Source organism: Antedon bifida, chromosome 9 (genome assembly GCF_963402885.1).
Source record: "Antedon bifida chromosome 9, ecAntBifi1.1, whole genome shotgun sequence".
NCBI classification, from domain to species: domain Eukaryota; kingdom Metazoa; phylum Echinodermata; class Crinoidea; order Comatulida; family Antedonidae; genus Antedon; species Antedon bifida.
This window is the reverse complement of record NC_136234.1, coordinates 19,612,333-19,636,825: the sequence shown is the minus strand read 5'-3', so window position 1 is coordinate 19,636,825 and position 24,493 is coordinate 19,612,333. Positions and strand designations below refer to the sequence as shown.

Below are 24,493 nucleotides of genomic sequence, written 5' to 3'. Positions count from 1 at the left end.
TTACAAGAACCAACAAAATAGATTTAGGCCTACCTCCTCTAAAGCAGAATAGATACTGACGAACACTCGAAACAAAAAGCAGTGTTGATCTTGTTGCTCCAAAAAAGCTGTAAGGAAGAAAGTGTGAGTGGTTGTTGTTGTCTGCACTCCAACATCAACTTTAAATCCAGTGAAATGATTCAAATGTAGCAATATGTTACCATCTTCTAGAAAGAAGGAACCGTCAGTTGTGGTATCCATAGACCTCCATTTCAAAGGCTGTCCAAGTTCATGAATACTGAGTTTAACCAAGTTACTTTCAAGGAGATTGTTATCGTCTTGTGATTTTGGCTTTGGAAATCTTAGCAAAACTGGGTTATTAAATTGCTGACCAGGAGGGCCGCAAATGATGACATCATATTTAATCAATTTATATTGGACTGAGTCGGCATACATAAATACATATCCTTCGTCGACGTCTGACTTTGCTCCTGGAGGAATATAAAGCTGAATGTCTCCATTTCTTAGTTCCAGATAACCACCTTCTTTGCCAATAAGTCCAATTGTAAACTTTCCATCTCCACTGTTCTCTGTAAAAGACTGGTTGTTTGAGGACAGAGGCCTTGGGCTCTGTAGTTTCCACGCAATATAATGTTTTTTACAATTATCAGATATCACATTTTCTTGATATTCGACATCATCGTCATTATTACTAGGAACCTGCGATGTTGTAGGCCTACTGACAGACATTTTTGCTCATCTGCTGAGATTGCGAAAGTATACTCTTGAATCAGAAGAAAGCTGAAATACAAAATGGCGATCATAATTATTTTTAATTGACGTTTTTTCTTTTGGAAAATACATTCGATCTTAAAGTAGACGGACGCAGCATTATTTGAGTTGTTGTTTTGTGTTGCCATGCATGGATCGATTATTTTTTATCGACTGTTATTCCAATTTAGGCCAATCAGATTCTCTATTACAATAGTTGCATTATACATCATATTTTTCAAGTTTATTTAATGGGTTCAGAACATTCTAGTTTTCAACTACCTCAAATGCACCTTTTCTATGACTTACTTTTAGGCTAACTTTACTAACGTGTTTTGCTTACCGCCTATTTCATGTTGCTGTTGTTGCCAACCAGACCGTGGAACTACTTCTGTCCACCAATCGGCGGCGGTACCTTCCCATTGCTCGCGGCGATACTATTTACATTACAGTGGAGTATTAATAAATGCATTGTAATATTATTTGAACGTCGTCAATTGTATTGCTGCTCAGCTCTTCATATGTTTTTAAAGAAAATTATTTTAATCATTTTAAAAAATACAATTGTTCTGGAAATCATTGACAGTTTTTGTAGAAACAAACATCGATTACGATTTAATTTTAAACAATATTATGTGTTTTGGTATCGGAAAATGTCAAAGTTTATGCATTAAATACACTAATTTTTATAGCTAAAAGATTTATATCCAACTGTAACATTTCAGAAAACCCACTACGTTTAACAAATTTAAAGTCATTGTTAAAAAATATATTGTTTTTGAGAATAATAATACTTCATACACATAACATAAAATAAGATTGTTTAACTAACTCACACTTATTGATATAATTTTCTTATGCTATTAGGCCTACAGTATGTTTAAAATAATTAATTATCAATTTCTTCATAATTTTTGTTATTCGAACAATGATAAGTTTTGAGAACCTTTGTTTTTGTATTGTTGTTTTTGGAAATAAAATAATAAAAATAAATAATCATAGTAAATTCAATAATGACGATCTATAGGCCTCTAGGAGGCCTCTAGGAGGCCTATCCCTATAATTTCATAATTGGTTTTTTTTTGCTACACAATTTTCTTTTAAAAAATAAAACAATGAACATTTTTTTAGGATAGTTCTAATTACCCAGTAAATACCTTTGAGAGGCATCATACGGGTTCATTTTTTAATTGGGTTCTGCACAAAGGGCAGTTCGCCCTCTCTAGTTTACGATCCCTTGCTGCTTGCTGCTGCATCAAAAACTGGCGTGTCGTCGAGAGATTTCCTGCTACCCTAGCCACTTATTAGGCCTATAAACTTATATTATTTTAACAATTTTAGACTGATTTATCTTGCTTTACACGATTAATATGTCTCGAGGATATGGCAAGGGACGAGGAGGATTTAGTGTAACTGCATCTAGGGATGGTGGAAGGAGTTTTTATCGTAAGAAATTGTTGGTCTTTCTGGCGGCTAGCTAGAGCGGCCTACTACTAGCTAGCTAGGCATGCAGAGTAGGCTCGCGGCATGATGCCCCCGATGAGATGAGTAATATAAGTAGTTTAGTTTAATAACTTTTTCAACCAGTTAGTTTGTCCAGAAAGTTATATAAATAACTAGGCCTAGCGTACTGATTATAATTTCTAAATAAAGCAATTTAAGTAATAATTAAATGAGTGGAAAAAAGGCAGTTCATGAACTTTTTAAGTTTTACAGTTTATGAATTCATTTTTTTATTTGCAGAACACGATGACCGACAAGGAGGCAGCAGCCATGTTCCAGAAGGACATTGGAGGGGTGGTCCTTCGAGAGGACGAGGAGCACCGAGGGGTGAATCCAGCGGAGGTCGAGGCGGAAGAGGAAGGGGTTACTACGGAAGTGATAATTATTATCAAGGGGGACAAGGAAGCTATCGTGGAGATTATTCAAGTGGGGGAAAATGGAGAGGCTCCCGCGGTTCACGTGGCTCACGTTCTCGCGGTGGTCCGAGATATCCCCGTCGTGACAGTAATAGAGGAAGTGCGCCACCATCCTCGTCAAAAACTGATGATGAGGATGTTGTGATGGAGGAAGAAGGAAAGAAACAGCAACAACGTAGATAGTACGTTGCAAACATTAATTTTAACATTACTTTTCTTTCTATATTTTTTATTTAATGTAAAGTATGCTAGATAGTATTTAAGCACTGACTCACTGAATGTTTCTCCTTTTTAGATAGTATTAAAAACATTAATTGAAAGTTTCTCCTTTTTTAAGCACTCCGTATGGTGGTAGAAACGACAGGGGCTCATCACGTCATCGTAACGACCGACCAAAAAGGGGCAAAGGTGGGCCTAGCTCTTCAAAGAGAAACGATATGTCTTGGGTTGAGATACAGGTAATGTTTATTGGTATAAATATAATTATTGATATTGTAAATGTATACTATTATTTGTATTCTGAAATTCGGATTATAGCAATAACTACAGTACAGTTTAGTCTTCTATACTGGAAGTTGTCTTCTACACATTCATATTGTAACAAGTTCTTTATTAATTGTATGCACACACAGGACCAATGGTTTTAAATCCCATCCGAAGGACAAGCCAATAAGAGTTTAAGTATCTTTTCTAAGAATAAGAGCAGTAATGGACAAGTCTCGAACCCATGCCTCTCACATGCTAGTCCAATTCCCTTACTATTATGCCATATTATTATTATTCATTTTCTGTCTTCCTATATAGATTCCACATGGCAAAAAGGTAGAAAAGCAATGGCTGTTAAGAAATCTACAAGAGAAATGTTCAACACCTTTTGTACCTTTAGATGTAAGTTTTTTAAAACAAAAATGTTTGATTACAACGGCTGATTAACTGTGAACAAAGGAGTACCCGGTTGCCTTTGATTACATCGTTTTATGGCCGCCAACGAAAAAGGGCCGCATGTTTTTAAAACCCAATTTAATTTCAACCTAATTCCTACCCTCAGCAAATGGGACTCTACCAAATAATCAAAGGTTTCGCTGTATATTAATAATTATAAACAATGATATTATTTTTTATTTGGTCCAAAATTGTATAATATTTTTTTAATATGAAAATCTACTGTAGTATCACTACAAGGGTGAATTTGTGGTTTTCTACGTCAACGACCAAGCTGCGGGGGCGGCACTCAAAGAGCTAACACGACAAATAACAGCGCCCTCTGGACACAAGGTTGGTCACATATATTTAATTTCATTTATTAGGTGCTTTTAGCAAACCGGCTTACATTAAAAAGTTATTTTTAAAATACATTTTGAATTATTAATTTTGTATTATACTGTAGGTGATAATTCTAACAAAGTTCTGTGCCCCGCCCTCTTGGTCTATGACTCCGGAAAAACTGGAGGCCCTCAAGACAGGAATGAGCAACCGCTATGACCCATCAACAAAGTCACTTGACCTAGGTGACATTTACAATGACAAAGGTACAGTCATCAATTTTATTTGTGTATAATTCTGAAACAATTACTGACTTAAACTCTGATGTTTCTATAGTCAAAAGGTTATTATTCACATTTTTTTGTCACATAACGTTTGATAGTGCAGACAGAGCTTTAGATTAAATATGTTTGTTTTTGTAGGATTACAGCAAGAAAAATTATACATTGAATTACACAAAGCTGTATACATGGATGCAGTATTGAAGATTATTGTGGAGAATATACCAGAGGTAATAAAACGGTGTATACTTACAGAACATATGGGAATATATTCACAAAAGTGACATCACCAGTGAATTTTTGGGATTTTCAAATGGGGCTTACCCCAATGTATATTTTGTAACAATATACCTTCTACTAATACATAATAATATCCCCCAAACATCATTCAGGTCCATTTTAACTTTTTTTTTTTTTATTTTAATTTTTTAGTTACTAAATCTGACAATTTATTTACTTGTTTCTGCATCAATTACAGATTCAGTCGTTGTCTGTAAGCAAGTGTGTTTTGTACTCTCTTAAGACCTTGGAAGGTGTGGCCGAGAAACTTCCGAATCTCAAGATAATTGATGTAACACATAACAAGGTAAGGTATTATAAACCTCTTTAATCAATTTGATATAGGCATACAATGGAGATTCCGCCCAGTTGAATGCCTGTTTTTTCCTCTGGACACTGCTCAGGGTTTAGCCAGTGAGTACTCATAGCCGTTATGCCACTGCATACACTGTGTAACATACAGTGTGTATTTTAACTGCTGTGGTTTGTGTGTATAGAAATTTTATCAAATATCTTTATCTATATATATCTTTTTCTTAGTTAAAACGAGTAAAAGAATTGGAATGTTTAAAAGGATTGAAACTAGAAGAGCTGAAGTTGGAAGGAAATCCACTGTGTGATTTTTACAAAGACAAGACAGATTATGTCAGGTAAACAAATGTATCACCCATTTAGTCAATGGGCTCGCCCCAAGCTGATGAACAATCCTAATTGTTTATATAACCTTTCTACACTTTCCAGATCGTTCCATTTCCATGAAAGGGTGGTTTTTACTTATTTTATTTTTTTGCATTCATTCTAACCTGATCTAACCATTTTCTGTTTAGTTTTGTATTCAGTAAATTTTGTATGGTTGCATGAGTGTTTTTGTTTAAAATTGAAATTAATTTCTGAATCCTTTGAAATACCAACATTTTTTTACCAATATGCATTCTGCTTAAATTAGTAAAGACTACGCATTTTTATCTGTTTGTTTTATTCTTAAGGGTTTTTTTTTTAATTTTGTGATAAACAAATCATATGAATATAGTGAAATATATATATACTAATAATATATCTCATGGATGGAAACACTTGATAGAGTATTGTGGTATATATTGTCATTTATTTAATGCTGTATATAACCAACATCTTTATATCATCACCAGAGGACAAATAATGTTTTCCTCTCACATACATGGAAAGATTAAATATATCCACTATAAACTTGAAAAAATATTTTGCACAACTTAGTACATGCGAGACAACTGGTATCACGACCTGCAACTCATCTCATCACAAGAAATGGTCACCAGTTGACCAAGGTACCGTTTGCAACACCATGATCACATGTGGTGGGTGAAGTGTGCCTTATTTGACCATGAGCCTTATCGGCCAAAGACGGGTTTGACCTCCAGTATGGAAGGGAACCTAAGGCAGGCCCAGGCCATGGATACTATTTGTCTGACCACAGGAAGTGGTCAGATGTCAGACGAGATCTAACAGAAGATGGAACAAGAAGTAATTGGTAAAATCATGAGGAGAAAGAAAATGAAACCTGTCTTATTTATTATCACTGTTATCAACAACACACTTGTAACTGCTCATAGCCAATGGCGAATTTGCAAGTTACAATTACATAGTGGAACAAACGAACAGAAAAATCTTACATTTAAAAAAATAGAAATAGAAAAACTATTACAAAAGTATTAACAAATGGTCTTTCATGGTGATGCTGTCCCACAAGTCATAACAAAATGGGGAAAAAACATTCATAATGAATGTGTGGAACGAAGGAAGCTGATTACAAAATAATGATACAATTGGTGATTCATGACAAATTTAGTAAAAATGCTTTTCAACACTAACCTGTATTAATTCAACAAGAAGTTGGAATTTAAAGTAAAAAACATATGTGAGAATGGACCCACTGACACTGAATCACATAAATGGATAAAAGAAAAACCCTGCAGAAATATAAAAGACAGAAAAAAACCATGTGAAAAAATATTTTTTATTTGTCTTATTACAACTAGACCGAGAGCATATTGGTTAAATGTTGGTATTTTCAACAGTAAACACAAAATATACTTTTTAAGATTTTCCAGTATAACATTAAATGTTACTCTAATCGTCCTAATGTTAAAGTGGAATTCTGATTAGGCCTTCTATAGACCCACAGTAGCAGTGCAGAGCCTACCAAGTTCAATTAGTTCTTCAACAGGACCAACAGCGTTACGTTCCAACCAAGGAAAAAAAGTAATGAAAGTAAAGCATGCTAAAGGGTACAATCAATATGGCACAGATTTGAACCCATGCCTCTCATACACTAGTCCGAGTCCTTTACCATTCCGCCATATAACTCTCTGACTTATGTTAATTTCACAATGCATTTAGGGTATTTATAATTTAACACTTTACTTTGTTACGTTGTTAGTATTAAATTGTTGAAAGATCTTCTATTGATGTAAGTATACATCGGTAAGTACATACATAGAGTTGTGAAGGAGATTGAAACAACGTTTAATATGCAAATAAGCAAAATATTAAACTATATTAATTAAAAATGCTTTTACACACTATTGTGTATCTGAAATGAAATTTCCCACGGATTGCATTTATCGATGTTTGACTTGAATGATGAATGAATTTTTTTTTTTCCTTGAGTATAGCTTGAACTCATACAATGATTTACATTTACAAGGAAAGATAAGTCAATATTAACAAAATTGCAGTTAATAAATATCTTTATCTGAACTCTCGTTTCTAGTGACATCAGACAGATATTCCCCACTGTGCTACGTTTGGTAAGTTTTATAAAACATTCTTTTGAGTTTCTATGACAACGTGTGTGAAATAATCTTTAACCTATCACAAAATTATGCAAATAATTCCAATTTGTTCAAAGTGTATACCATGGTTTTTACTTATCTAGGATGGAGTTGTTCTGCCGCCCCCTATTGCATTTGAATTAGACGAGTCTACGGCGCTGCCACCAGTCAAGACTAGCTTTTTTGTCAGTGACGAAGTTAAAGCACTTGTTGTGCCTTTTGTAGAAAAGTATGTTTGCGTTTTATTGTTCACTCTGGCTTATTGTAAGGAATTGTGTTATTATAGCCACTGGCTGATACCAGTCCTACGGATGGGTACTACCTCAGCGGATGTTACCGTAGATGACATTCTTTGACCTCTCTGCAACCTTAGTGTGTGTGTAAAGATGGCCGAGAATTGCCAAATGCAATCAATTTTTCAGTAAAACAAAAATGTTTTATCTTTCCAGATTTTTCAGTGTATTTGATTCAGGTGATCGGCAGCTACTACTAGATGCCTATCATGAACAGGTATACCTCAGATGTTTGTATTAAAGCTAGGTTATCTTCTTTCTAGGCCTGTTTTTCTCTACGGCCTGTTCTTATCTTTGCCTTCCTAACAGTGTTTTCTTCTAGGATTATTTTTCATATACAGCAAAAATATTTCATATTTCACACATTGTTTTTTTTTTTCCTAGGCTTGTTTTTCTCTTAGTATTCCAAACAGTAGCTCTCGCACAAATAGAACAAATCTCGGAAGTTTCAACAAATATAGTCGCAATTTATTTAAAGTAAAAGAATCAGGTAAAATGTTAACTTATCTTATAATGCACCATACCTCCCTATATAAGAAAATAAGTTAGCTGCAGTATGTATAGTCAGTCTCCTTCCTTCTATACAGTGGATTGACAAAGGAGTGGAAGTATATGTTTTATAACTATGGCCAACCCCTATTCGGTGCTACTACTACTTACTGTGTACCATCCTCATTATGAGGGTTGCAGCCAGTTTTATGATGTTCCTCCATTTCAACCTGGTCCATGATCTGATGGATTCCCAGATGTTCATGGTCGTCCTCTGCCATTTGTTTGGTGCATACATAAAACTACAGTCAACCTCTATTTAGCGGCCCCCCCCCCCCCCCCTTTAAGGGGCACTTGTGAAATGAAATATGGCAAGCCAAAAGCCTCAATTGTATTTCTTCTTGTAGGTCAACGGTTTAAATTATTAAAACAGAGTCGTTTGTCGGTGACCGCCTTCCTTAAGGATCTTCCTGGTACGCAACATGACATTGCATCATTCATCGTGGACGTGTCGCTAGCTCAGGGAACGCTGCTTCTCTTCACCGTTGATGGCGTGTTCAAAGAGGTCGAGAGTCGAAACTCAAACCCGCAAATCATTGCATTTAGTCGGATATTCCTCACGCATTTTGATAACAGGTACGTATATTTTATATATTTTAAATTGCTACTTTTAATTTTAATAGTTTAGGATTATATTTGTCCATATTGGGCAAAAATGATAAATTTTTATTATTTTTCTTTTTAGATTAGTAATCTTGAATGACGAGCTAGTTTTGAAATGTCCAACAGAAAATCAGATAAAGGTATGAATGTTTTTCAACTTTCAAAATGTTTCTAACCCCCTCTGTTTATTCTTTTAGGCTGCTTTTCCATCAGCTTGTCTAACCCCCTCTGTTGTTCTAGGCCTCTTTCCATCAGCTGATCTAACCCCCTCTGTTTATTTTTCCAGGCTGCTTTTCCATCAGCTGCGCCAACCCCCTCTCATAGTCCTGTTCTTCAGAGTTCTTCTGGAGCATCGGACAATGAGAAGATGATAATGGTAACGCAGTTCACAAAAGACTCTGGAATGAATGTACAATATTCGAAAATGTAAGTTTTGAAAATGTAGCATTAACACGTCGGCAGATCTAGTTATAAAAATAACCTGTAATGTGCCCCAACTGTTTACCCACCCCTCGACCAAAATCTGAGAGCTGCCTTTTTGACTGACCTAGCTTGATTGATCCAAAGATAGAAGCAGAGGATTAATTGAATAGAACTTTTACTTTAGAACATAATGAATGTTTTGTATTGTTGAATGGAGAGAATATTTCATGAGTTGAAAACTGGACTCTCTGTCCTATTTAACTCTACTTAAATCAGTTCGTAAGCATTCATTATTTGTTTATGGAATCTTATATTTTGAATCTTTCTATTAAAATATTTTGTTGTTATTGCCAGGTGTTTGGAAGAGAGCCAGTGGGACTATCAGAAAGCAGGAAAACTGTTTTCGGAAATGAAGGTACAAGCGGTTTTTTAATACTGAGGGGAATATAGGATGTAACACTGTTCATGAGACACCCATATCCAGGGGAAACCCCCTATTAACGCTCTGTCTATACTATCAAACTTTATGTGACAAAAAAATGTGATGTGGCCATATATGGACACGATGATGTCATATCACTGCCATATTTGGGCACATCACACTTTAGACAGAACTTTGTGTGTGCGAAACAAACTTTGTGTGCGACAATCTTTCTGCATAAACAACTCTACCTTCACCTCTCTGTCCATTATTCTTTCTGTGCAGCAACCTGTCTTTGAGATCACCTCTCATAAACTAGTAACCTTTCTTTTACAACATCAACATTGATCTTTCTGAACAGCAACCTCTCTTTGAGATCAACTCTCCTAAAAAACTCTTGTAAAACTACCGTCTCTCTCAAAACTACTGTACACATAGACCATACCTCATTAAGTGACCTCACTGTACCCAATAGTGTGGACAGAGCTTAAGGGCAAACACTGTTGGGTCCTGTAGGTGTCCCCTTAATAGGTGATCTAATGTTCATTATTCTTATTTGTATTTTGCTTTTTCAGGCTCAAGGGAATATATCAAAGGAAGCCTTCCAGCAGTGAAAAAGAAATTGTAAAAAAGGTTTATAAATAGTGAGATCCACCTGGTATTTTAATGTATATATTATTTTTTCATCTACTGTTATTAGTTGGAAGATAATTAATAATGTACATAGTGTCTGGTACAGTCAGCTATCCAAAAATTCGGGCAATGCTGGGCTGGCCCACAATGACCAGTGTCCAAGTATATTTTAAAGAATAAGAAACAAATTTGTTTTTTCAGGATTTTTATTCTCGGCATCATTATAATATAATACATTCACTACTACAATACATTATACAGTAGAACCCTTGCTTTGTGACACTCTCTATCAAGGGGACACTCTCTATCAAGGGGACACTCTCTATCAAGGGGACACTCTCTATCAAGGGGACACTCTCTATCAAGGGGACACTCTCTATCAAGGGGACACTGTCTATCAAGGGGACACTTTATTAAGTCCTGAAGGTGTCCCCTTAATAGAGGTTCTATTGGATACAAACAATGATAAAATGGTTACAGAAAATAATAATACAACAACAAAACATTGTGCGGGTTAGACCATTAATGTTTTTTTAAAGTAATCTTTTTTTTCCAATGGCTCCCTACAAAAATACACAAAGTCAGCATTTAGTTTCTGTACAGTATCAATTGTATAATATTCTGAGATTATATCTGAAATTCTATGTGAAACAAATTGTCATGAATTTTACCACGTATATACCATTCCAATTTGTACATCCATAAATTGGAATAGCTACTATTTAAATTATGGACAATGTTACACATATTGACATATAAAACTTATTATTTGTACATTATTTACAAAATGGTACAGTCTAAATCCTAAAATTATAGTTGTTTTAAGAATTTAAAATCATTGTGTTTAATTTAAATCTGGTATCATAAAGTTACATTGTTTAATTCTTTGTAGGCTATGTATTCTTATCGTTCAAGATCTAAATTTTGGTGCACAAATTATTTTAAATTGATGTAAAAATGCTTTTATTCAAATTGTTCGTATTTTTTATTCATACTATTATGAATTGATTTTTAATTGGTTTTTGTGTGTTGTTTTATGGCTCTATTGTAGTTCAAATTCAATTAAAATCACTTATTTAAATAATAAATTATAATTTTGAAATGGTCTAATTGCATATTTTAGCATAGCCTCAGTTAAATAACTATTGAATGAAAAGTAATAGCTGTCTCTACTGAAAAAAAAATCCCTGCAAAATAAAATATATTTGCATAGTATTTTAATACTTAATTCTTTTTCCTCTGTTACCTCAATAATCTGTTTATTTTCCCATAAATACTTCTTTATCCCCCTTTTTGTTTCAAGATTTGATTAAATTGTCTATCTGCCCAATCTTGCATGGCACTTTGGTGTCTCCATACATTATCCATTTATTACACCTACCAATCTTGCATTTTGTACGTGAAACAAAAGCAAACAACACGAAAGCTGTAATTAATTCTTCCTTTCTCGTTTTCTTTGTCTATAATAATAATAATATCGGACTAGCATGTGATAGGCATGGGTTCGAGGTTATCTGTACCATACTAATTGCATCCTTAGGCAAGATGCTTTACTCTCATTGCCTCATCCTTCGGATGGGATGTAAAGCCGTTGGTCCTGTGTACATAGCAGTGCACGTTAAAGAACTTGGTACACTATTCGAAAAGAGTAGGGGATCGTCTCCCGGTGTACTGATCTGGTAGGCGCTGCACTGCTGGCTGCCATGGGTCCGTGGAGGGCCTAATCCGAATTTCCTTGAGGACCAAAATAATACATTTAACATGTTATTCTTACTGATAGTCAATACATTTTCTCTTTATTTTGTGGAATTTCTGTACAATACTAAATTCCCAGCATCCAAAATGTACTATCATTAATGTTGTCAAAATAATTTTCTTCAATGTTGACCATGTTGTCCTTTTCTAATATAACACTACAGAACCAACCCACCATGGTTGGGGCTGAGCTAATTACTGAGCATACATACCTCATTTTGTGATGTTACTTGTGCGCCATGCTATATGAGACAAGTCACTTAAACCTTTTTATGTTAAAAAAAGATTCCTGTGCACATCATGCTCAGTTATGTAAATGTTATAATGTCAATAATTTTCTTGACCATGTTGTCCTTTTCTAATATAACTCTACAGAACCAACCCACCATGGTTGGGGCTGAGCTAATTACTGAGCATACATACCTCATTTTGTGATGTTACTGATGCACCATGCTTTATGAGACAAGTCACTTAAACCTTTTTATGTTAAAAAAAAGATTCCTGTGCACATCATGCTCAGTTATGTAAATGTTATAATGTCAATAATTTTCTTGACCATGTTGTCCTTTTCTAATATAACACTACAGAACCAACCCACCATGGTTGGGGCTGAGCTAATTACTGAGCATACATACCTCATTTTGTGATGTTACTGGTGCGCCATGCTATATGAGACAAGTCACTTAAACCTTTTTATGTTGAAAAAAAGATTCCTGTGCACATCATGCTCAGTTATGTAAATGTTATAATGTCAATAATTGTCTTGACCATGTTGTCCTTTTCTAATATAACTCTACAGAACCAACCCACCATGGTTGGGGCTGAGCTAATTACTGAGCATACATACCTCATTTTGTGATGTTACTGGTGCACCATGCTATATGAGACAAGTCACTTAAACCTTTTTATGTTAAAAAAAAGATTCCTGTGCACATCATGCTCAGTTATGTAAATGTTATAATGTCAATAATTTTCTTGACCATGTTGTCCTTTTCTAATATAACACTACAGAACCAACCCACCATGGTTGGGGCTGAGCTAATTACTGAACATACATACCTCATTTTGCGATGTTACTGATGCACCATGCTTTATGAGACAAGTCACTTAAACCTTTTTATGTTAAAAAAAAAAGATTCCTGTGCACATCATGCTCAGTTATGTAAATGTTATAATGTCAATAATTTTCTTGACCATGTTGTCCTTTTCTAATATAACTCTACAGAACCAACCCACCATGGTTGGGGCTGAGCTAATTACTGAGCATACATACCTCATTTTGCGATGTTACTGGTGCGCCATGCTATATGAGACAAGTCACTTAAACCTTTTTATGTTAAAAAAAGATTCCTGTGCACATCATGCTCAGTTATGTAAATGTTATAATGTCAATAATTTTCTTGACCATGTTGTCCTTTTCTAATATAACTCTACAGAACCAACCCACCATGGTTGGGGCTGAGCTAATTACTGAACATACATACCTCATTTTGTGATGTTACTTGTGCGCCATGCTATATGAGACAAGTCACTTAAACCTTTTTATGTTAAAAAAAAGATTCCTGTGCACATCATGCTCAGTTATGTAAATGTTATAATGTCAATAATTTTCTTGACCATGTTGTCCTTTTCTAATATAACTCTACAGAACCAACCCACCATGGTTGGGGCTTAGCTAATTACTGAGCATACATACCTCATTTTGCGATGTTACTGGTGCGCCATGCTATATGAGACAAGTCACTTAAACCTTTTTATGTTAAAAAAAAGATTCCTGTGCACATCATGCTCAGTTATTTAAATGTTATAATGTCAATAATTTTCTTGACCATGTTGTCCTTTTCTAATATAACTCTACAGAACCAACCCACCATGGTTGGGGCTGAGCTAATTACTGAGCATACATACCTCATTTTGTGATGTTACTGGTGCACCATGCTATATGAGACAAGTTACTTAAACCTTTTTATGTTAAAAAAAAAAGATTCCTGTGCACATCATGCTCAGTTATGTAAATGTTATAATGTCAATAATTTTCTTGACCATGTTGTCCTTTTCTAATATAACTCTACAGAACCAACCCACCATGGTTGGGGCTGAGCTAATTACTGAACATACATACCTCATTTTGTGATGTTACTGATGCACCATGCTTTATGAGACAAGTCACTTAAACCTTTTTATGTTAAAAAAAAAGATTCCTGTGCACATCATGCTCAGTTATGTAAATGTTAGAATAAATTAGAAATTTCTCTACATGGTCAACAAAACTTTTCTAATATATTAATTAATATATTATTCCCCGACACATTTCTGAAATGTATTTTGACGTCAGTCTGTCTTTGATATTCTTGGTTCTCAATTTCTCGGCCCAGGTCAAAGGTTGTTTCCTTTCTTTTTTTCATCATTCATTTCTTAACCCAAGACTTTTGTTTTTTACCCATTACTTCTTTTTGTGCTACCATCTTGTATTCCTTTGGTATTCTTCTTCAGCTCTACACATTAATAGAGTTGCTAATAATAGGAGAAGCCTTTAAGAGGTAGATCCATGTTATTGCATAAGTCAGCCTATCAAGGCATATTTCCTTCCAACAACTAGCTCCACTCAACCTTCCTGTAATCCCCCCCCCCCTCCTTGCCTTCTATCTGAATCGCACTGGCTTCCCAGGAACAAGCTTTCACCCTATTCCAAATCTTTAATCACTGTACACTGGTTTTAGTACAGTAAAACCGCTAACCCCCATTCAGGAGATACCCCTTGCACACATACAGCTAACCCCCATTCAGGAGACACCCCTTGCACACATACAGCTAACCCCCATTCAGGAGATACCCCTTGCACACATACAGCTAACCCCCATTCAGGAGACACCCCTTGCACACATACAGCTAACCCCCATTCAGGAGACACCCCTTCCCCCAACTTCCCAATACAAGAGACACCCCTACTACACTACAGCTAACTCCCCCTCCCATCATTAAGTAGAAGAAGACACCCATATACATTTTATAGAGGTTCTGTTGTATAATTATTATTTTCTTTTCTTTCAGAAATTGTATTTCATTTTTCTGTTTTATATTACTTTTCAGTTTAAGATTAGTAATATCTTGATAATTTTACACTTTTATACACATTAATTTAATTGATTGTTTAACTGAGGTATTGGCTAAAATAATCTGTTAGTGTTACAGTATATATATCGGAAAGAAGCACTTTAATAAAAAAAGTAACAATGTCAATTTTAAAATATTAGATTTCTTTTTAAAAGAATGTTTTAAATAAAATAATGTTTTCATTTTTAAATCCTGTTACTAAATAAAATAAAATTACTCAAACCAGAATGTATAAAAAAATTGAAGTTATATCAAATATTTTTATTGTTTTAATTCCATGTTGTTTATTTTTATATCTGGAAAATGGAAATTATGGATGTAAATTAATTTTTTTTAATTTACAGTATTTTTATTTTGCTTTGTAGTTTTTGTTGGAATGATGCATATACTTTGAAAAAGTAGTAAAACTGCAGCTTTTTCTATGTGAAAACAATTAAATTGTATAAAATGTTTTTAATTGTGATATAAAACTGAACACTGTTTAAGAACAGAAACTATAATCAACATCTTGTTATTTTTATCTTATCTTTAGATATTGTTTGTATTTATGAAAATTGTTGTGGTTTTGAATATTATGTTTCTGAAATAAATGCTTAATTGATATTATTTGAGATGTGTTCTGTATCTTCTTCAAATCAAAATTGTCTTTAAAAAATGTTTTTCCGATACAATTTTAGTTGGTTATTCATCAGTACAAATACCACATTACATCATAGCACGGTAATCTAACAGCAGGATGGTGAGCTCTGGAGATCAAAGGGTTTATCTGTGGCTGCAACACAATCAGTTTCACGCCCCTTAACAGACACCGTGTGCCGTAGAGAATTAGTACAGTACTGTTGGTATTTGTCGCAGCCAGACATAAGATCAAAGGAGGGTTACAAATTCTTATCTTGGAAAAGTGAGCTCAGTGTTCTGTTGTTAGATTACCATGATCATAGTATATATATTTTCAAAGAATTTCATTTACTGTAGCTTCTAATTGTTATGGATAATGTTTACTTTTTTTAATAAGCTATAGTAAAATATAGCACTATGTGGTCCACCTACAAATATTGTTAGGTCTATTTCATGGAAGTGGCTATCGGCACGGGTCAACGGTGCATGTATTTGCATCTGTTAATAGACTAAAGCCACATGGTTGACCTTAATGTAAAATAATAGTTATTCAATATTATGTAATCACTTGGATGTCAGGGTTGTATTGGCTATAGTTAAGGATTGGTTGGTCAGTTGGTCATTATTACTAAACTAAAATCATGTAGTCTCTTGGTTGTAGGATATGTCAAAATTATTTATTAGGAACATATTTTGTTTTAGGCTCGCGTAGCAGTTGGACTGTCTGTCCATTTATCAAATTTATGCTGAAATTCTGATGTACCAAAACATTTTTTTTTTAATGAAAAAAAAACATGGAATTTGGCTACTAAATTTTACTTTAATAGAAAAACTGAAACAACCAAACAAAAATCACACATTGGGTGAACATAAACCCACTCTTAAAATGGCTACCAGAATCTAAAGACTTATTTTATCTAATCTAATTCATAATACTTTATTTTGTCCATATAAAAATTAGAATTACCAAACCATTGTAGATTATAAATATGTAAAACATTATAGGATTTAAATTTGTATACATTTGATTTTTATTATTTTTATTTAAGGCTAGAAACATCAGATAGTACTAAAGATATGTTTTTCATCCTGATAATTTTAATTTGGTCCAAAATAATTTTAATACAAAAGTTCTTTTGCGTATTCATTTATAAATAGTTTGAGGTATAGATTTTGTATGAATTATGAATGATGCAGTATATAATATTCCAAATACTAAACTTAAATTTTCGTACAAAACTACATTTAGGCTAACATTAATCTACAAATTACACTATTCTATATTTTTAAAGGATTGGAAATGCATACAGTTGACATAATTAACATATAACGTCACTTTTACAACATGGATGAGTGTGATTTAAAGATGTTTTACCCACAAGGTTTTGCTAACATTACGCAAGCTTGTATCGGTACAGGCAATATTACAATTTTAACAGTACTTTCCCAAATTACAAACATCAATTAAAATCAAGAAATTTATTCTTTTTCGGGAACAATAAGTTACATATACCACGCTGCTTACAATGTACAAATTCTGATCTACCTATGCTACATACAAAACAATGTAAAATCGAAAATTATGAAAGAATGAAATGTTTAATGACTGCGTTTATTCCTTATGCACGTTCGCCGCGGATTCTGCGGGCCAGCTGGATGTCCTTAGGCATGATCGTAACTCGTTTTGCGTGAATGGCGCACAAGTTGGTATCCTCGAAGAGTCCTACCAAGTATGCTTCACTGGCTTCCTGTATGAACACAAAATAGTTTGATTAATATATTGTTATTTGAGCTGCTATGAGAAATGTTTTTTTTAAATTACAAATTATTGTGAATGTAGGTGGTTTAAACTTTACCTGTAAAGCTCCGATGGCGGCGCTCTGGAACCGAAGATCGGTTTTGAAATCTTGAGCGATCTCACGTACGAGCCGCTGGAAGGGCAGCTTTCTGATCAACAATTCAGTACTCTTTTGGTAACGACGAATCTCACGGAGGGCGACAGTTCCTGGCCTGTAACGATGGGGCTTCTTTACACCTCCAGTAGATGGCGCACTCTTTCTTGCAGCCTTCGTTGCGAGCTGCTTACGTGGAGCTTTACCACCAGTAGATTTACGTGCTGTCTGCTTCGTACGAGCCATTGTCTAAGTCTGAAAATAATAAGAAATTAACGAAACAAATTAATTACATGTCTTTTTATATCTGCATTTAAAAAAAATAAATATTAATATAAAATTAATTAATTAGTTCTTACCAGGAAATACAAATCAATGAACAGGACTTGTTTACTAAGCAAAATCTCGTGGCTAACTGTATCAAACTGATTGAGACTAAACTATAAATGCAAACAAGACAAAGAAGGGTGGATCCAAAGCCCCATGATCTAAAAAGAGGGTGTAACTGGAGTAGCCGAACTTAATTGAATATAAAAGACAGTAACAATAGGAAGGCTATATAGATACTGCTTGGTACCTGTTAAAATTAAACTAGGTGTGTACTAATTAATATGTATCTCCACCCATGACTAATAATAAAAAAAATTAACTGGGATTCGGGAAAGAAAAGTTGCAAATTAAAATATTTGATAAATTTTCTATTTATATAAAATAATCATTATGATTTATAATACATTTAGTATATCATACTAGTAGTATATATATATATATACTCAGGTTGAAGTTATCAGACCGTTAGGATAGAGTGCTCAATACCAAGGTAGTAGTTAGTCTCTACTTGTAGACATAGGAAAAAATTCTTACTAAATTGCAGATCCAAATAGTTTATCTAAATCTAAAACAATAGGCTATTGTATACGACTTCCTGATGACTCACTTCTATTAAGCACTATGAGACAACTGTGTCACTTATGTTTTACATTTCACCTGAAGAGTGTGGCCAGCTACATGCTGGTCGTACGAAACAAATTTGTAGTGATTAAAACAATGAAGTAACCAAGTTTTCTGCTGTTATTTTATTTATATATATATATATATATATTTAAAAAAAAACTAAAATGACACAAAACAATAAAGGGTCTAAACCATTTTCCTAGTTAGGCCTACAACATCAAGCTAACTGAGGCGCATTTCCCCGCTCCTTTAGTGATTCAAATCGGGCCTAGCGCCGGTCCGTGCCTGGCTAGCTATAATCTCTCATGACCTCGTCAACATTAAAACAGTAATTAATGGTAAAAATAAAATATTTAGTATCAACATATAACACGACCGTGATCACAGGATTTCAAAATAAATAACAATGAGAACCTTTTAGGATTTGATACCTACATTATGGTTTTTTTTAGTAAATAGTATTTAAAGTTCTAACTTAACACGTCTTCTTCTTTTCGCGCAATTACAAAACAACAATGAAATGATGGAAATGTTGATTGATTTAGCCGACACCTCGAAATAAAGTATTTCTTAATGTTTACTATAATTAGCTTTATTTATCATATTTTAATTATTTTAAGTCATTAAATATAATTTTACAATTCAATATACTTTAAAATCTGCTAAATAGTAACATTTACGTGTTATACACAATTTTATATCGTGTACATGTTTTGTTATTACTGTATAATTTATCCGGTCATAGGTTATATTTGTTTTGGTCATGTGTGTTGTGTTTTGCATTTTTTAAAGGAAATCTCTTAAGTAAAACACTTTTTTATGCGTTTTAATTAATACCATGCTAACACATTTCTAGCAGAGTTAAATTAAGTCATTATAGATTAATTAGACGTGTTTAATTTAGTCAGAAAATCTGTAAAATACATTTTTAATTGTATTCTGAAAAAGACAATTTATTAAGTTGTAGGCCTACTACTACTACTAGCCTAGGCCCTACACCCACCCCGGTATTCATTCATCATTCTATCCTTGCGTCGTCGGGAATCCATCTCGGCCACTCACTGCAGATTTGTATTTTTGCGGGTAGTAGACAGTACAGTATGTCGTGTTATTCGTGTACCGAGAAGTTCGGTATTTTCAGGAAAGAGGTAAAATATAGTTTTTACTGATAATAATTTATAAATATTAATAATAATATGTTTAAATAAGGGATGAATATTAATTATAAATAATTTTCTGATTTTTGCAGCATTCATGTAGGAAATGCCAACTATCTTTCTGTTCAAAATGTCTACCACAAAAAGCAGTTGTACCAAACAAGGGTTCCAAAGCACACCCTGTGTGCAGATCTTGTTACAAAATATTAAACAACCCTCCAGATCCTGACAAAGACAATAAGATGAATCAACGAAGACTTTCTCCTCCAGAAAATTTTAAACGGTAAGAACTTTTTCACAGTTTTCAACAACATATTATATAACAATAACATCAACAATACAAATTTAAAGTAAATAATATAAATAAATAATATACTCGATTGTTTTCATTTGAATTTATTAATCCACCAAATTGTTTATTTATTTATTTACATATACATACATACATACTGTACACAAGATTATAAATTATTTAAGGTAGCAAGGATTACCCAATTAAAAAAGTTTCCATTGGCCGAGGATCCTGCATCAATAATTAAAATTGCATGTGCAAAGTATTTTAAAAAACATTCAACAGTTTAATAATCCATATTGTTGAAATAAATATTATACAAGAAGAATAATCCTTATTTAGCAAAAAAAAACAATTTGATATGATGAAAAGTATTATAATACAATTTTAAAAATTTATATGTGATGGGTATTTTTTTGATAGGCGAATGGAAGTTCTGGCTGCCAAAACACCTAAAGATCAAGAACATTCTAATCCAATGAATAACATAAAGGAAGGCAGAGCACAGTCACAAGGTATAAACATTTTAAAAAATAAATTGAATTAGCAAAATTTATTGGTTGATTGTTTGGTTGATATACTCCACCAGGAGTTGTCTGTTCTAAAATAGTTTTATATTTTTAGCTGCAAGAAATGTTGCATTGAAGGGACTAGAACCAAAGGATAAAGCAATTGTTGATAGGTTGAACAAGCTGAAGGAAGGCAGGGTAACACAACAAGGTAACATATTCATTAGGTGGAGCCAGCATACTTGGAAAGAATGGGAGGGTGGGAGGGATGTAGCCCTGTTTCCTTTGTTCTCCTTTCAATAGAGGGTCTGCCCATGCAGGTTGGCCCATAAGAACAAGAGAGATATTACCTCTATGGAATAACCTTAATTCAACTTTATTTAACAATGCAGGCCCAGATCAATGGTTGTTCTTTCCTGGGGCTGTGAACATATAAAAATACAAATACAATTTCAACAATGTTTGAACAACATTATATACAGTACATAAATATCACATTTGGACTGAGGGAAACATTAAAAAAATCTTGCAATAATTACAATTTAAAGAAAATATTTATTGACTTTGATTGACTGAATTCTTAACTTCAAGAATAGACTTCGTTAGGATTTGGACCCAGGAATGTAAAAAAATGATGTTAACCACCAAGATGTTGTGCCACTAAACTGATATTCATTCATTTTAATAGCATGCATTATTATTTTAATTTACGTTTTAGGAACAATTCCTACGACACAGAACATGGAAGAACGCCTAAGAGCTTTAAAAGGCCTTCCACCAGCATCATCAGCCCAGTCTAGTACCAGTCAGGCTACTAAGGTACCTACTGTCAAACAAATCACTACTTTAATGCTTATTAATAATAGCAACAGCGCCTTATTAAGAGGACACCTTCAGGACCCAATATTGTCCCCTTAATACGGGTCTCCTCCTGAATAGGTTATCCTTTTGATAGGGGTATCCCCTGAAAGAGTTGTCCCAAAAAAAAGGCGTTCTATTGTATTGTATATTTTTATATGCAGTAGAACCTCTATTATTATTATTAAGGGGACACTTTTAGTTTTAGGACCCAAAAAAGTGTCCCCTGAATAGAGGTGTCCAAAAAAGGGGCTCTGCTGTAAATATTTGTATATACAGTAGAACTCCTATTAAAGGGACACTTTCAGAACCCAAAAAAGGTTCCCACTACAGAGTCCTCACCACTGTTGTGCCAAATCAATGATTTTAACTATTCCTTTCTTTTTAGCCGTACTTTACACCAGATAACCGCAATTTCCAAGAACAGTTCAATGATTTAGTGGATGAAATGTCTTCTGAAATTTCCTTGGAAGGTGGCTTAGGAAAACAAGATGATGAACCAGGTACATTTTATTCAGTGATGTTCCTTATACAGTATTTCTTTCAAATTATTGTAGCCCATGTGTTGATGGTCTATTTATTTTGATAATTAAACATCTTATTCCTGTAGAAATACTGTTTTAAAATCATTTTATAATTTAGGTATTCCAAATGATATCCGCAGTGGAACTCAACCTGCGGACGATGATAAAAATTTTGAGGAGAATGTGAAGAGATTGATGAAGGAAAGTGAAGAGGAGTTGAAAAGAACGAAAGAACAAGATGAATCAGATGCAGAAATGGCAGGCAGACTAGCAAGTTTACAGGGCCTAGATCCAGAAAAAGCTAAAAGTATATTTAATTTGATCAAGGAAATCTAACAACAGGATGCTGAGCTCCGGAGATCAAAGGGTTTATCTGTGATTGCAACACGATCAGTTCCATGCCCCTTAACAGACACAGCGTGCCATGAAGAATGAGTACATAGTGCAGTACTGTTGGTATTTGTTGCAGCCAGACATAAGATCAAAGGACTGTTACGAGTTCCTATCTTGGCAAGGTGATCTCAGTGTCCTGTTGTTAGATTGCCTTGGTTTGATATTAATTCAACTCAATAATATGTTAAGTATTTTTTACTTATACTAAGTTAACAATTACCACATTATTATAGAAATATTTTTATTCATTTCAGGCAATTTTAAAAATAAGAGGATGTCTTACGATGCAAGCAGTGACGAAGATGAAGAAACGGCAACAAAGAGGCTGTTGCAACAAGTGAGTAGCGTAGATGTCATGTGGAAGTTATCACGATTGGTTGTCAAAAATATTTTCCTGTGTTTCTTGCAAGAAAATCATTATATAGAATTAAATTAAACTGATTTCTTTTTAAAGCTTGCTGAAGAAGAAAAACTGGATAAGAAACTAAGAGAATCGGGAAATGATGGAATAGTAAGGCATCCTGATGAACCCAAGGAAACAAAAGAGGAGGTATGTAGCAGAAGGTTCCAGGTTCGAATCTCAGTCGGGGTGGCTTTTTCTTATTATCACAGATTTCCTCATCTTAACTGTTTAAAAGAGAAGTTAGAAGACTTAATGAAAAATAATTTTTGTTTGTTAGGCTTTTACCGCTGACCCTGATGAGTTACCTTGGTGCTGTATCTGCAATGAAGATGCTATACTTAGATGTTTAAGTTGTGATGGAGACTTGTTCTGCAAGAGATGTTTCAAGTAAGTGTTAGCTGGTTATATACACTTTTTATCTCTTTTACTATTTCACACTGTTTCAATTAGAACAAAATTCCAGTTGAGACCAGTTTAGAACTTCATTTGGTTCAACTAGTTTGAGCTTACTGAATGTAATTCAATGTTTTTATTGTTTTTTATTTGTTTTTATTTTTTGTTTTAGGGAAGGACATGACAAGTCTGATGAACATATGATAAAAAAATACAAAGCACCAACAAATAAACATGTGTAATAAGAAATAAATATTTTATACTTTTACACACCACAAGAGATTTTGTTGTACTATTAATGCTGAGAAAGCAATATATTTTATGACTTTTGTTATTAAATTTCTTTTCTTTGTAATATTTTGATACAGTAATTTAAAATGTTAGATTAAAATATAATTTGTTTTAGTTTGTTTGTTGGTCCCTTAAAATTTAAAGAAGCATAATAGAAGCTGACAGTAGCTACTAGTCTAGGTTCGATATTGTGGCGTGTCATACCTATACTTCAGCTTTGGCGCGTATAGCGTGTCATACCTATACTTCAGCTTTCACATATGGCGTGCCATACCTATACTTCAGCTTTGGCGCGTATGGCGTGTCATACCTATACTACAGTTTTCTAGGAACGAATATAAAGGATCTTATTTATTTCCTCAATCGTACGAACTAACAAATAAAAGGTTTAAAGATGAAATTTTCTAACCCAAAAATCGTAAAGGAATACTAACATCGTAACAAGAGACAATAACTAGAGAATTAGGGCAAGTCTAACAGCAACCAGCAATATTAATAGAAAAATAATAATTTTTTATAACCATTTTTTAAACATTCTATCGAGAAATTTTAATTTTAACGATTGATGCTAACGAGAATGTTTTTCTATTTTCGAAACTTATGAAATAAGATATGAAATGATATTTATTTTATCTGCCAATTGGACGGATGAATCCTCGTTGATAATTCTCAATACAGATTTTTAGTTGTACATAATATTAATCATTATTTATTTAGATAATAAAAATGTTATATGTTTAATAAAACCTTCTATGGCTGAAAAACAGCTTTAAGATTACATAAGGAGAATATTATTATTTTTGTTTGTCCAACTTTGGTGGCGGACCTTTCCTAAAGCTTGATTCACACTAGAGACGCAACGTAAGAACGTAGAGGCAACGCAAGCAAATTGACCAATGACAAGCGACAGTTAATCCATCAATTGTGATTGGTCAAATTACGTACTACGTTGCTGTATATGGTTTTTTTATTTCTTCTTATACAACATAGCACTGTTAACCTAGACCTTTTTAATGCATGTGTTTGACAACAATTGGTTTCATTTTCATTGAGTGTGCGCAAAAGACAGTTATAATTACACTCATTAAAAATAATTATGAACAATTATATAAGTAG

The 24,493-nt window shown here is 33.7% G+C and overlaps 3 protein-coding genes across 4 annotated transcripts; 2 read left to right on the top strand and 1 right to left on the bottom strand.

The window, feature by feature from the left end:
- The first annotated feature begins 2,037 nt into the window (after positions 1-2,037).
- Positions 2,038-15,359, top strand: LOC144851544 (nuclear RNA export factor 1-like). The gene is made up of 18 exons (XM_078709062.1): positions 2,038-2,196; positions 2,494-2,851; positions 3,007-3,127; positions 3,474-3,557; positions 3,840-3,944; positions 4,057-4,198; positions 4,355-4,443; positions 4,692-4,799; positions 5,033-5,142; positions 7,242-7,278; positions 7,407-7,531; positions 7,752-7,812; positions 7,980-8,085; positions 8,492-8,720; positions 8,830-8,887; positions 9,034-9,173; positions 9,525-9,585; positions 10,167-15,359. The coding sequence occupies exons 1-18, from the start codon at positions 2,121-2,123 to the stop codon at positions 10,203-10,205; spliced, it is 2,049 nt and encodes a 682-aa protein (XP_078565188.1). The 5' UTR covers positions 2,038-2,120; the 3' UTR covers positions 10,206-15,359.
- A 1,152-nt stretch (positions 15,360-16,511) lies between these two features.
- LOC144851767 (histone H3.3A) lies at positions 16,512-19,095 on the bottom strand. The gene is made up of 3 exons (XM_078709370.1): positions 18,993-19,095; positions 17,568-17,858; positions 16,512-17,459 (listed from the first exon to the last, which is right to left on the bottom strand). The coding sequence occupies exons 2-3, from the start codon at positions 17,847-17,849 to the stop codon at positions 17,331-17,333; spliced, it is 411 nt and encodes a 136-aa protein (XP_078565496.1). The 5' UTR covers positions 17,850-17,858; positions 18,993-19,095; the 3' UTR covers positions 16,512-17,330.
- Positions 19,096-19,308: 213 nt separating this feature from the next.
- Positions 19,309-24,126, top strand: LOC144851804 (abscission/NoCut checkpoint regulator-like). 2 transcript variants are annotated; one of them, XM_078709426.1, is made up of 12 exons: positions 19,309-19,361; positions 19,648-19,705; positions 19,807-19,997; positions 20,430-20,521; positions 20,631-20,726; positions 21,234-21,334; positions 21,762-21,876; positions 22,016-22,204; positions 22,545-22,627; positions 22,745-22,840; positions 22,971-23,080; positions 23,259-24,126. In XM_078709426.1, exons 2-12 carry the CDS (start codon positions 19,658-19,660, stop codon positions 23,326-23,328), a joined length of 1,191 nt encoding a protein of 396 aa, XP_078565552.1. In that variant the 5' UTR covers positions 19,309-19,361; positions 19,648-19,657; the 3' UTR covers positions 23,329-24,126. The 2 variants fall into 2 exon arrangements, with proteins under 2 accessions (XP_078565552.1, XP_078565551.1); XM_078709425.1 differs by having other exon boundaries at positions 19,315-19,705.
- Positions 24,127-24,493: the final 367 nt, after the last annotated feature.

What these genes read in the sequence shown, in the direction of transcription:
- LOC144851544 (XM_078709062.1), top strand. Translation starts at nt 2,121, where the DNA reads ATGTCTCGAGGATATGGCAAGGGACGAGGAGGATTTAGTGTAACTGCA. An exon ending in CAGCGCCCTCTGGACACAAG is followed by an intron (nt 3,945 to 4,056) that starts GTTGGTCACATA and finishes ATTATACTGTAG; the next exon opens with GTGATAATTCTAACAAAGTT. An exon ending in GACAAGACAGATTATGTCAG is followed by an intron (nt 5,143 to 7,241) that starts GTAAACAAATGT and finishes TCTCGTTTCTAG; the next exon opens with TGACATCAGACAGATATTCC.
- LOC144851767 (XM_078709370.1), bottom strand. Translation starts at nt 17,849, where the DNA reads ATGGCTCGTACGAAGCAGACAGCACGTAAATCTACTGGTGGTAAAGCT. An exon ending in CCGCCATCGGAGCTTTACAG is followed by an intron (nt 17,460 to 17,567) that starts GTAAAGTTTAAA and finishes GTGTTCATACAG; the next exon opens with GAAGCCAGTGAAGCATACTT.
- LOC144851804 (XM_078709426.1), top strand. Translation starts at nt 19,658, where the DNA reads ATGTCGTGTTATTCGTGTACCGAGAAGTTCGGTATTTTCAGGAAAGAG. An exon ending in TCGGTATTTTCAGGAAAGAG is followed by an intron (nt 19,706 to 19,806) that starts GTAAAATATAGT and finishes TGATTTTTGCAG; the next exon opens with CATTCATGTAGGAAATGCCA. An exon ending in CCAAGGAAACAAAAGAGGAG is followed by an intron (nt 22,841 to 22,970) that starts GTATGTAGCAGA and finishes TTTGTTTGTTAG; the next exon opens with GCTTTTACCGCTGACCCTGA.